The sequence below is a fragment of the Sus scrofa genome, chromosome 5 (assembly GCF_000003025.6).
Source record: "Sus scrofa isolate TJ Tabasco breed Duroc chromosome 5, Sscrofa11.1, whole genome shotgun sequence".
Taxonomy (NCBI): Eukaryota; Metazoa; Chordata; class Mammalia; order Artiodactyla; family Suidae; genus Sus; species Sus scrofa.
The window spans coordinates 83,572,759-83,586,702 of NC_010447.5; the positions used below are offsets into that span (position 1 = coordinate 83,572,759).

Here is a 13,944-nt window from a genome sequence, read left to right on the forward strand (position 1 = left end):
AACAATTCAAAGATCTAAAAGTAAGAGCTAAAACTATAAAACTCTTAGGAAGAACGAGGATGAAAATCTGTGTGACCTTGAATTAGGCAGTGATTTTAGATATGCCACCAAAAGCACAAGCAATCAAAGATAAACTGAATTCATCTAAATTTAAAACTTTTATGCATCAAAGTACACTATTAAGAAAGTGAAAAGGAGAGTTCTCGCTATGGAGCAACAGGATTGGTGGCGTCTCTGGAGTGCTGGGACCCAGGTTCAATCTCTGGCCCCCCACAGTGGGTTAAGGGTCTGGTGTTGCTGTAGCTGCAGCGTAAGTTGAAATAGTCACAGCTGTGGCTCTGATCCGATGCCTGGCCCTGGAGCTTCATGTGCCATGGGGCAGCCAAGAAAGAAAGAGAAAAGGCAAGCCAAAGACCAGAAGAAAATATTTGTAAATCATATATAATACGGACCTAGTACCCAGAATAAAAAAACTTTTACAAATTTCTACAACAAAAAAAGCAGAAGATTTGAAAAGACATTTCTTCAAAGAAGATAATATACAAATGGTCAATAGGCACATGAAAATGTGTTCAACATCATTAGTCATTAGGGAAATTCAAACCAAAACCACAATGAGTATCACTTCACACCCACTAAGATGGTTATACAGTTGGCCCTTGAACAATATGGGTTCCAACTATGTGGGTCCATTTACACATGAAATTTTTTCAATAAATACATACTACAGTACTACAGAATCTGAAGATGGTTGAATCTGTGGATGCAGAACCATGAACACAAAGGGTTGACTGTAAAGTTATATGCAGATTTTGGACTACAAAGGTTGGGAGGGATGGGGTTGCCACCCCTAGGCCCTGCAGTGTTCATGGGTCAACTATAATTTTCAAAAATAATAAGTGTGGGCAAAAATGTGAAGAAAATGGAACCTTTGTGCATTGCTGGTGAGAATGTAAAATGCTACAGCCAGCCACTGTGAAAACTATGGTAGTTTCTCAAACAGATAAACATAGAATTACCATATGACCCAATAAGTCTACTCTTAAGTATATCCCTAAATTAAAAACATATGTTCCCTCAAAAACTCATACACAAGAGTTCACAGGAGCATTATTCGTGATAACCTAAGAGCAAAAACAATCAAAATGTCCATCAGCTGATAATAGTTTTAAAAAATGTGTATATCCATACAACAAAATATCATTCAGCCATAAAAAGGAATGAAGTACTGTTAGATGCCACAACATAAACGAACCAAAATGCTAACTGAGAACAGTTGGATACAAAAGTCACATATTGTATGATTCTCCTTATATGAAAAGTTTGGAGTATGCAAATCTACGGCAAGAGAAAGCCGAGTGGCGGTTACCAGAGGATGGAGGTAGGGAGTAACAGAGTCCAACTGCTAATAGGGATGGATTTTCTCTTTGGAGAGACAGAAACATTCTGGAATTAAGTGGTGATATTTGCACAACACAGTGCACATACTAAAAACCACTGAAGTGTACATTTTGAAATGGTAATTTTATTTTATGTGGAACACACATCCATTTTTTTAATGCTATGAATAAAAAGAAATCTAATATGCTTAATGAAAAGCACACCTGGATTAAAGCAGTGTGCAAGGTGGGGGGTAAAAGAGCAATCCAAGACTTTTAAGTCTATACTGGAGAAGAGTATCTAGAAGCACACAAACAGGTAACAGTGGGAACAGCTACCCTGTTTGCAGGTAACAGGATGTTCATGGTCAGTAGAAACATTTTAAACAATATTAACCGAAAACAATAATAAAACCAACTAAAAGTTGGTTTGCTTTTTATTATCGCCATGAATATGAATGATAAAATACTTCTCCTGCCAGAGCAGACTGTGACTCCCACAACCCACGCTCTAGGAATGCTACTGCTCCTATCAAAACATTACCAATTCTGTGTGTGGGCGTGTGTGCATGGGTGCAATATACATGAAAACTTTGAGGAAATATACTTATAGTCTACAACTTTGATGGTTTTTACTTTGGTCGCTGCACAGATGCTTCTGCTGACTTAAAGGAGATGAGAAAATATATCAATAATTCTTCAGTAGAGCATGACTTTTTAAAATGAACTGTCAAAAACATTAGTCCATTTAGATAACCAAGTCGGCAGCTGCTGTTTATGAGGTAAAGCTAAACACCATGAGCATACATCATTTGGTCTTCTGTTATTTCTGTAATTATCTAAATGAAGAGAAATTACTAGTAATTTAGACCTGATGAAAACATTAATTAGTTAAGCATTAGTCCAGAACCTTCCCTTAGCCAACTCATTTAGGAAGTAAAATATGTCTAGGTCATTCTAGATATATAGGATCTATAACTATAAATGAAAAGCTTAATCATATATTTGATTTGGAATCTGATCCTCCAATTGTTTCACATGTATTTAGGGTATAAATTTTTCTAGGAAAATGAGATACATGGCACTAGAGTCCTTATTTGGAAAGAAAAATTAAAAGCGAGGCATACAATAATAAACATTGAACACAGTAACAACACCACCACCTACCTAAACCTTCGGATTCAAAGAGGTAAGTCTCATCAACCCCAACATGCCTGCACCAGTGAAGGAAGTTCGCGGTATTGTCTCTAGCAAAGAATGAACCTGATGCAGCATCCTTCTTACAGGGCACTTTTCTCATTGGAAAATTCTGGAAAAGACAAGAGAATAATTTCAAGCATGCATCAAGAATATTTTCATTAGCTATCCATTTTAATAGTACTAAATAAATGTTCAGTGTTTGGGATATAACTAAGAAGTACACAACAGCACTAAGGGGAAAAGATATCTTCAAAAATTACTTTATTTTGTTTTTCTTTAAGTATATTCCAGAAAATGAGTCCTAGTCAAAAATTAACCTTTCTCTTTAAAATGACATGAGAGTCTTGGGTAAAATAAAAAAATGACAGTCTAATAATTTCAAAGCACATCTTTATATCTCTCCATACATAATTCAATACAAACACAAAATCATTGCTCTGTTAAAGGTTTACAGACACATTCATTTTTGCTTAGTCCTTATTTTCAGATTCATAAATATGATTCTGAATTTCTTTTTTTTTTAAAGGGCCGCACCCGCAGCAATGGAAGTTTCCAGGATAGGGGTCAAATCAGAGCTGTAGCTGCCAGCCTACACCACAGCCACAGCAACACAGGATCCAAACCAGGTCTGTGACCCACAGCACAGCTCACGGCAATGCCAGATCCTTAACCCACTGAGCAAGGCCAGGGATCGAACCCACGTCTTCATGGATACTAGTCAGGTTTGTTACCACTGAGCCAAGACAGGAACTCCTGTTTCTGAATATTCTTTGAAGATTGAACATCTAAGTTTTCCAGAAGCCTAATTTCTTTAAATATTTGAACCAAAAGTATTAATATAATCCTGCTGAGGCTGAGGGGTTTTTAGTTGGGTTTAAATTTTTACTTGAATAAGAAATTCATGCACATGATTTTTTTTTAATTTTTACCATAGTTGGTTTACATTATTCTGTCAATTTCTACTGTACAGCAAAGTGACCCAGTTATACATATGTATACATTCTTTTTCTCATACTATCTTCTCTCATGTTCTATCACAAGTAATTGGATGTGATATACAGCAGGACCTCATCGCTTATCCATTCCAAAGATAATAGTTTACATCTACTAACCCAAACTCCTAGTCCACCCCACTTCCTCTACCCTCCCCCTTGGCAACCACAAGTCTGTTCTCTATGTCCATGAGTTTGTTTCTGTTCTGCAGATAGGTTCATTTGTGCCATGTTTTAGATTTCATGTTTAAGTGATATTATGTGGTATTTGTCCTCTTTCTGACTTACTTCACTTAGTATGAGAGTCTCTAACTCCATCCATGTTGCTGCAAATGGCATTATTTGGTTCTTTTTATGGCTGAGTAGTATTTCACACAGCTACATCTTCTTAATCCATTTATCTGTCAGTGGACATTTGGGTTGTTCTCAGGTCTTGGCTATTGTGAATAGTACTGCAATGAACATACAGGTGCATGTATCTTTTTCAATGAAAGTTTGTCCAGATATACGCCAGGAGTGGGATTGCTGGATCATATGGCAATTCTACTTTCAGTTTACTGAGGTACCTCAATACTGTTTTCCATAGTGGTTGTACCAATTTACATTCCCACTAACAGTGTAGGAGGGTCTCCTTTTCTCCATACCCTCTCCAGCATTTGTCATTTGTAGTCTTATTAATACCAGCCATTCTGACCTGTGTGAGGTGGTACCTCATCGTAGTTTTGATATGCATTTCTCTAATAATTAGTGATGTTGAGCATTTTTCATGTCCTTGTTGGCCATCCATGAGTCTTTGGAGAAATGTCTGTTTAGGTCTCCTGCCCATTTTTCAATTGGGTTGTTTTTTGGCTGTTGAGTTATATGAGTTGTTTGTATATTTTGGAGATTAAGCCTTTGTCAATTGCACCGTTTGCAACTATTTTCTCCCATTCCATAGGTTGTCTTTTTGTTTTGTTTTTTTATGGTTTTCTTTGCTGAGCAAAAGCTTGTTAGTTTGATTAGGTTCCATTTGTTTATTTTTATTTTAATTTCTGCTGCCTTGGGAGACTGACCTAAGAAAACATTTGTATAGTTGATGTCAGAGAATGTTTTGCCTATGTTCTCTTCTAAGAGTTTCATGGTGTCGTGTCTTATATTTAAGTCTTTAAGCCATTTTGAGTTTATTTATGTGCATGGTGTAGGGGTGTGTTCTAGTTTCACTGATTTACATGCAGTTGTCCAGTTCTCCCAGTACCACTTGGCTAATGAGACTTTTTCCCATTTTATATTCTTGCCTCCTTTGTCGAAGATTAATTGACCATAGGTGTCTGGGGTTATTTCCGGGTTCTCTGTTCTGCACCATTGGCCTGTATGTCTGTTTTTGTACCAATACAACACTGCCTTGATTATGGTAGCTTTGTAATATTGTCTGAAATCTAGGGGAGTTATGCCTTCTGAGTGGTTTTTCTCCTCAAGATTTCTTTGGTAATTCTGGGTCTTTCATGGTTCCATATAAATTTTTGGATTGTTCTAGTTCTGTGAAAAATGTCATAAGTAATTTGATAGGGATTGCATTAAATCTGTGGATTGCCTTGGGTAGTATGGCCATTTTAATGATGTTAATTCTTTGAATCCAGGAGCATGGAATATCTTTCCAATTCTTTGAATCCTCTTTAATTTCCTTGATTAATATTTTATAGTTCTCAGTATATAAATCTTCCACCTCATTGGTCAGGTTTATTCCTAGCTATTTAATTTTTGGAAGTGTGATTTTTAAAAGGTATTATATTTTTATATTCCTTTTCTAATATTTCATTGTTAGTCATGCATATGATTTTTTAAAATACAATAGGCACAGGAGGGTATAAGTCTCTCACCCACCGTCAGTTCCCTTCTCTCCCAAGAAATAACCACCATTACCACTTCCTTTTATTTCCCTTCTTTTTTTTTTTTTTTTTTTTTTTTTTTTTTTTTTTTTTTGTCTTTTTGCTATTTCTTTGGGCCACTTCCGTGGCATATGGAGGTTCCCAGGCTAGGGGTCTAATCGGAGCTGTAGCCACCAGCCTACGTCAGAGCCACAGCAACGCAGGATCCGAGCCGCGTCTGCAACCTACACCACAGCTCACGGCAACGCCGGATCGTTAACCCACTGAGCAAGGGCAGGGACCGAACCCGCAACCTCATGGTTCCCAGTCGGATTCGTTAACCACTGCGCCACGACGGGAACTCCTTATTTCCCTTCTGTTGCTATTGTTTTCCAGAATTAAAATAGCATTGTGAGTTTTTCTAAGTGCATACAGGAAAAAAAAATCAAACACAAACACAAAGATGGTTAGTATCAACTGAAATCTTCTCATTCATGTTTTAGTAGGACATCTCTACACACAAGTATATCTGTACCCACAGATTGCTACATGAATACACTATTCCGCAATCTGATTTGTATATGTGTGCACACACACTTAATGATAGGTTGCAGGCATCTTTGGGGCTAAAAAATATTAAAACAGTCATATCTAATGAATAGATAATATTCTACTCTGTTTAGATACCAAATTAATTTTACACAACTTCTCTAACGAGCATTTAGGTTGTCCTTAAGTTTTTTTGCACATTTTTTTTTTTTTGTTAATTTGTGGTCTTTTTTTTTTTTAGAATAAATTTCTGGAAGTAGAATTATGTTATGTATGTATCAAAGGATGTGCTTTATTTTCAATGTGATCTATATATTACTTATTGTTCCCCAGAAATATGGTACTGCTTGTATTTCCACCAGCATTATGTCAATGTTTAGAATCCACACCCTGATCCCCTGAGTGGAAACACTCATATTTGATGAAAAGAGGAAACCTTATCTACTTCAAATCATAACCTCAGGGTCAATGGAGGAAAACTGACTTTAAAAAGTATTATTTCTTCAACTGATATTTCTAGAATTTACCACTAAGAAAAACACCACTGCTGCTGCTGCTGATAGGTCTTAACTGTGTGCCAGAACCATCACAAGCTCTTTTTTCATTTAACTCTCACAGTAATCCTAAAGGAAGCTTCTATTATTATTCTCAAGAAGAGCTAGCTATCAGATATTTATTATGCACCAGGAATCAAGCTAGCCACTATCTATATATTATCACATTTAATTTTGTTGAATCCTTGAAGATACATCCTACAAAGTCAATGTTAATACCTCCTTTTTATAAAGGAAAATATTTTTTTCAGATATTCAAAAAGATTAAATTATCCATGGAGTTCCCGTCGTGGCACAGTGGTTAACGAATCCAACTAGGAACCATGAGGTTACGGGTTCCATCCCTGCCCTTGCTCAGTGGGTTAACGATCCGGCGTTGCCGTGAGCTGTGGTGTAGGTTGCAGACTCGGCTCAGATCCCACGTTGCTGCGGCTCTGGCGTAGGTCGGTGGCTACAGCTTCAATTAGACCCCTAGCCTGGGAACCTCCATATGTCGTGGGAGCGGCCCAAGAAATAGCAAAAAGACAAAAAAAAAAAAAAAAAAAAAAAAAAAAAGATTAAATTATCCAGAATCTTATAGACAGTTGGGGTGAAAGTTTATAGCCTTGTAGAGATGATAAGAAATGTACATAAACAAATCAATATGAACCAAGGTATAAAATCACTACTGTCAAACATTTTCTTACCCCTGGTTCTTCAGAGCTGCATGTTTTCACCATGTTTTGAAGAACATCAATCAGTTGGCATAACAGTACTCCATTATCAAGTTCTTCTAATAACCTTTCTGCCTTAACTTCAATACCTAAAAACATATTCCAAAGCTAAGATTTTTCTGGAAACAGTAAATTCAAATGATATGGTTAAATTTTAATTAAATAAAATCAGATTATTAGCTGAAACACTAGACAAATACGATATCAGACTTCAAGTATTCACTCTTAGCAGATACAGTTAAAATAGCAGATATGTCAAATTAACTGAAAGTCAACTGAAACAAAAATATCTGTGATGTAGATGCACAGAAAAAAATAAAATAACATTATTTCATTAAAAGAAAACCACCAAAGTGTTTTGTATTTCAATATTCACGATTAAAGTTTTGATTCACTGCATATTATGACTGCTTGCACACAAAAACAATCCTCTATAAATAAGATGAAGTTTGTTGCAATTTAAAAATCAAAGATAATAATATAATGTGTCCTCAGGAAATACCAACTTTCACCGTCTTTGGAAATATTATTATTACATAATCTATGTGGGAAAAGAATCTGAGAGAGAATGGATATGCATATATGTATGACTGGGTCACTTTGTTGTACAGCAGAAATTATCACAACCTTGTAAATTAACTATACTTCAATAAAACTTAAAAAAACCAAATGTTCAAACTGATATGAAATAGAGTATGTAGTGTGTCTTTAATTATCTTGAAAAATCACGAATGAGCTTCATAACAACAATGAAAACGTTGATTAATCACAGCTTTTACTACTGACGTCTTCCTGTTAAGCTTCAAACTTGCTTACTATCCAAGCCCTGAGAGTCAGAGTGAAAGAGAATATTCTCCCAACTAGAATATAAGCTTGGTGAGAATAAGGACATCAAATATTTCATTCACCAGAGGATCCCCAGCCTCTGAAACAATCATTCTGTGACAAAGAGTAAAAAATTCTCAATAAACATTTACTGAATAAGAGAATACAGCTTTGAGCATCTCCGTGAGCCTTACCTAATAAACCAGATAACCAGATTGACAGGTCTTCTTGCATGGGCAGCAGGGTGGCTTCATGCCTCACAGCTATCCACTCGTCATACTGACAAACATCAGCCAAACCTGGCCCATGCCGGGGGGTCAGAGGACTCCGCGGACTTAGCGGCAGATCTTCCCCAAACCACACCTAGAAAAAACACCAATCCACTGAATGGACATGACCTTGTTAAAAGTCAGCACGCCCAATATTTACACTTAAATAATGAATCACAGGGCATATTTAATATACACATCTATAGAGCTGCAGCAACTCACAGAAAGTTAACAAACTAGAGGCAAACTATTAGACTAGATACTTGAGAAACTTTCCATATTCAATTCTGTGATAAATGTAAGTGAATCCCTAATTAGTGAATGGATTCTATCAAACCAAGAGGATAAAAGTCAACAAATATGTTTTTCCTTCACTTGTTAGCTGCATCAGTTTAACAAGTTAACTTTACCAAGCCTCAGCACCTTGGTTATAAAATGCATTAAGGATAACTGCCTTACAAGATACATCTTCGTAGCATCTGGCATTGGGCCTAACAACATTTGTTGAATAATGGATAAATGAATGAATGCACGCATAGATGGCATTTTATAAACTTTACATCGTAATAACAGTATTATCTTTTAAAAAAACCTAACCTGGTTTGTCCCCTAATTTTACATAGCTCACAAGCAAAGGATGGTTTTTACTTTTTTTTTTTTTTTTTTTTTTTTGTCTTTTTTGCTATTTCTTGGGCCGCTCCCACGGCATATGGAGGTTCCCAGGCTAGGGGTCGAATCGGAGCTGTAGCCACCGGCCTACACCAGAGCCACAGCAACGCGGGATCCGAGCCGCGTCTGCAACCTACACCACAGCTCATGGCAACGCCGGATCGTTAACCCACTGAGCAAGGGCAGGGACCAAACCCGCAACCTCATGGTTCCTAGTCGGATTCGTTAACCACTGCGCCACAACGGGAACTCCGGTTTTTACATTTTAAAATAGCAGTTACTTGAGGACAGAAACTGCTGCTTGTGCATCCAACTCATAAAAATTAGGACATCTCTTATTTCTAACCTAGATGTTCAGCTTCACTTTGAAAGCCATGAAATAAGGTCAGACTAGCCCTGAACTCCACTCCTTCCGGTTATGACCTACTAGCCAGGCTGGCTACAGCCTAGAGACAGAGCCCCCAGGGCTTAGCTCTTAACAATCCCTGACCCTCTTTTTATTTCACTTCCTACCTTCTTCACTCACCTTATCTGCTTGGTTGATCAAATGCACCCTTCTACCCGGTACAGGCAAGAAAAAAACTAGAATCCACACCTTACTGCTTTGATATTGCAACAACATTCTGGATCTCAAGTGCAAAAGTTCAAAACAAACAGTCAAAACAAACTGCAACCTATGAAGCCAATGGGTCAGAGTCTGATGAAACATCAGAGGAGGAAAGTTATCAAGATGTGCTTCATGTTTTACCTCCTATGTGCTAACCTAATTTTTCAAAAATAAAGTTCAAATAAGACAAAAAAAAAATTACATGGTAGTTACTTAAGTATCAACATAATAGCTTCAATTTTGCCTATCAACTCACAAAGCCAAAAATATTTACTACCTGGTCAATCCCTGGTTTAAAATAAAAATTGACATAAACATGCTATCAAACCAACATTTGCAAAATTTTGAAATACAATTAGGTATTTTTAATATAAGATTATTTAGAGAAAAGACTGTATCAATCTCAAGAAAGGGTAGTGAGCCTGAGTGAAGTGAGGAAGGGGTTCTCATAGGAGTGTAGCTTGATAAGGATGCAGAGAGCTTGAGTGAGATAAGCAGGAATTCACACATGGGGATAGCCCTGTGCACAGTGTCAGACCCAGAGCAGAAGGCGGTTCCACTGGGGACAATGGAGAATGTCCCCAAGTGCAGGTCAGACCCCAAGTGAGCTGAGAGCACCAACTCAGGGAGGGGTGGCAGCAACAATGGGAAACTGGTCACATACATGGGGATTTATCAAATGGGAGCCAGGTTTCTCACTGCCAAAAAAAAAGAGGTAAAACTATGGAATGAATGAAAACTAGAATGAACCCCACAGTACTGGAATGGAATGGAGTATCTTTTACCAGGAAGCAAACAAAGAAGTACTCGAAGAACGATGGGGACATGCAAAAGGATACAGAAGTCAGCTTGAAGGGACCTCTACTGGTTAAATCAAGATAATTTGAGCACCAGAATAGTAAGTGGATTATAACACATTGAATAAAATAGACAACTATGAGTCCACATAAATATAAATAAATTAATAAATTGGAATTTTGATAATGTATGAGATTGTTTTTACAATGATTTTTATTTTTTTTCCATTAGAGCTGGTTAACAATGTTCTGTCAGTTTTATACTGGACAGCAAGATGACCCAGTCACACATACATGTACACATTCTTTTTTCTCACATTATCATCCTCCATCATAAGTGACTAGACATAGTTCCCAGTGCTACATAGCAGGATCTCATTACTTATCCATTCCAAAGGCAATAGTTTGCATCTATTAACCACGAATTCCCAGTCCATCCCACTCCCTCCCCTCCTCCTTGGCAACCATAAGTCTGTTCTCCAAGTCCATGATTTTGTTTTCTGTGGAAAGGTTCATTTGTGCCATATATTAAATTCCAGATATGTGATATCATATAGTATTTTTCTTTCTCTTTCTGACTTTTCTCACTTAGTATGAGAGTCTCTAGCTCCATCCATGTGGTTGCAAATAGCATTAGTTTGTTCTTTTTTATGGCTGAGTAATATTCCACTATGTTTATATATACCACATCTTCTTAATCCAATCATCTATCAATGGACAATTAGGTTGTTTCCATGTCTTGGCTATTGTGAATAGTGCTATAATGAACATGTGGGCGCATTTGTCTTTTTAAAGGAGTTTTGTCTGGATGTATGCCCAAGAGTGGGGTTGCTGTGTCATATAGGAGTTCTATATTTAGTTTTCTAAGGTACCTCCATACTGTTTTCCATAGTGGTTGTAGAAACTTACATTCCCACCAACAGTGCAGGAGGGTTCCCTTTTCTCCACACCCTCTCCAGCATTTGTCATTTGTGGACTTGTTAATGATGGCCGTTCTGACTGGTGTGAGGTGGTACCTCATAGTAGTTTTGATTTGCATTTCTCTAATAATCAGTGATGTTGAGCATTTTTTCACGTGCTTGTTGGCCACTGAATGAGATTTTTATACAGCTTCAAAGTACTTCCTCACAAAATACTTACCACGAAGAGGAGAAAAAAAAAGAGTAATTTACAGCACAGAAACTCATCAGGCAGCAATTTAACTGAGTGACATAAGTGAACATGATTAATAATGGGATAAATCAAAACCATATGCCACCTGGGGAATGCAAATTGGTACAACCACTATGGAAAACAGTATGGAGGTTCCTCAGAAAACTAAATATAGAACTATCATATGATACAACCATCCCACTCCTGGGCATATATCCAGACAATACAATAATTCAAAAAGATATATGCTCCCCTTTGTTCAGTGCAGCACATTTCACAAAAGCCAAGACATGGAAACAACCTAAATATCCATCTACAATGAATGGATTAAGAACATGTGGTACACATACACAATGGAATACTACTCAATCATAAAAATGAAATAATGCCATTTGCAGCAACCTAGATGCAACTAGAGATTCTCATATTAAGTGAACTAAGTCAGAAAGTGAACTAAGTCATATTAAATACCATATAATATGACTTATATGTGGAATCTAAAATATGACACAAACTTATCTATGAGAGAGAAACAGACTCACAGACAGAGAACAGAATTGTGGTTGCCAAGGGCAAGAGGAGAGGGAGTGGGATGGACTGGAGTTTGGGGTTGGTAGATACAAACTATTACATTTAGAATGGATAAGTAATGAGGTCCTACTGTGTAGGATGGCAAACTATATCCAATCTCCTGGGATAGACCATGATGGAAAATTTTATATATATACATAAAACAAATGTGTGTGTGTATGACTGAATCACTTTGCTATACAGCAGAAATTGGCACAATGTTGTGAATCAACTATAATTTACATAGCATCCCTCTGTGACATTCCTGCCAAGATGCACAGCCAAAACCTGATGAAGAGAAAACACTAGGCAAATCTAAATTGAGGGACATTCTATAAAATAATTGATCTTTAATATTGAAAAGTGTCGGAGTTCCCGTCATGGCGCAGTGGTTAATGAATCCGACTAGGAACCATGAGGTTGCGGGTTCGGTCCCTGCCCTTGCTCAGTGGGTTAACGATCCGGCGTTGCAGTGAGCTGTGGTGTAGGTTGCAGACGCGGCTCGGATCCCACGTTGCTGTGGCTCTGGTGTAGGCCGGTGGCTACAGCTCCGATTCGACCCCTAGCCTGGGAACTTCCATATGCCGTGGGAGCGGCCCAAGAAATAGCAACAACAACAACAAAAGACAAAAAGACAAAAATATATATATATATATTGAAAAGTGTCATTAAAGAAATCAAAGACTGAGATACTGCTCTAGACTGACAAAGACTAAGACCCATAAGACAATTAAATGCAACACGTGACTGTGAACTGGACATCACTGGGACAGCTGGCAATACGTGAATGTGGTCTGGGTCTTAGATGGTATAGCACTGTACCAACATTAATATCCTGATTCTGATGGTTCACTGTGGTTGTGTAGAAGGAAGTCCTCGAGCAACAATGTACTAAAGTACCAGAGGAGGTAATGAGGCATCAGATTGGCAACTTACTCTCAAATGGTTCAGCAAACAAGTATCTCTTTTCCATACTTAACAACCACTTTGCAGGTTTGTGATTGCTTTAAAATAAAATTTTAAAAAGTTTTTGAAAAAAGAGACATAAGTATAGGTAAAATCAAGTGAATCTAGTTCTTAATTTTTAAATGTGATGATTTCGCCCTTAAAATATAATAAATTTATTGGTTTATTTGAGACAAGTCTTACTATACCAAATCAAAAGCCATAATACTACTGTTAATCTAGAAAAATTTGGAGAAAAAAAAGAGTTGTTTCCAATTTTCTATGATAAAGTATCCCAAAGGCAAAGAAAGAAAATAAATATATACTACAAGAGGCAGGCAGCAGTAGCAAAACTTAATAAAAATGCCCAAAGACAAAGAGACACATAGTCATTTTAGAGGTATTGTTTTAGGAACTGAGGTAGTGATTGGGGAATGAACTCATAAATATATGAGGTTACCATAAAGTTTTAGGGAAAAAAAATTTTTTAATGAAGTTTTAGGAAAAGAGCAAAATGTTTATTTCCCTGAATTCTCTTAGAATTACTTCAAACATAATATGGCAAAGGGTTAACATCTAAATCTTCTGTTCATAAGCATGTCTTATTTCTATTTGTAATCCCAGGACTCAGTATAAAACCCAGCACATGATATGCAGTCAAAAATATTAGTTGAATAGGAGTTCCCATCAAGCCTCAGAGGAAACGAATCTGACTGGCATCCATGAGGACTCAGGTTCAATCCCTGGCCTTGCTCAGTGGGTTAAGGATCCAGTGTTGCCATGAGCTGTGGTGTAGGTCACAGACGCGGCTTGGATCTGGCGTTGCTGTGGCTGTGGCGTCGGCCAGCAGCTACAGCTCTGATTTGTCCCCTAGCCGTG

General features: G+C 37.3%; 1 protein-coding gene across 13 annotated transcripts in view; it reads right to left on the reverse strand.

Moving 5' to 3' along the window:
- Nucleotides 1-13,944, reverse strand: part of GAS2L3 (growth arrest specific 2 like 3) — a 41,910-nt gene that overhangs the window by 13,943 nt on the left and 14,023 nt on the right. For 10 of the 13 annotated variants that reach the window (XM_021092704.1, XM_021092712.1, XM_021092714.1 and 7 more), the window contains 3 exons: nt 8,251-8,419; nt 7,205-7,320; nt 2,547-2,688 (listed from right to left, as the gene is read on the reverse strand). In XM_021092704.1, coding sequence (XP_020948363.1) covers nt 2,547-2,688; nt 7,205-7,320; nt 8,251-8,419 — 427 coding nt within the window. The remainder of the gene's footprint in view (nt 1-2,546; nt 2,689-7,204; nt 7,321-8,250; nt 8,420-13,944) is intronic. The other 3 variants (XM_021092716.1, XM_021092715.1, XM_021092717.1) reach the window with 2 other exon arrangements.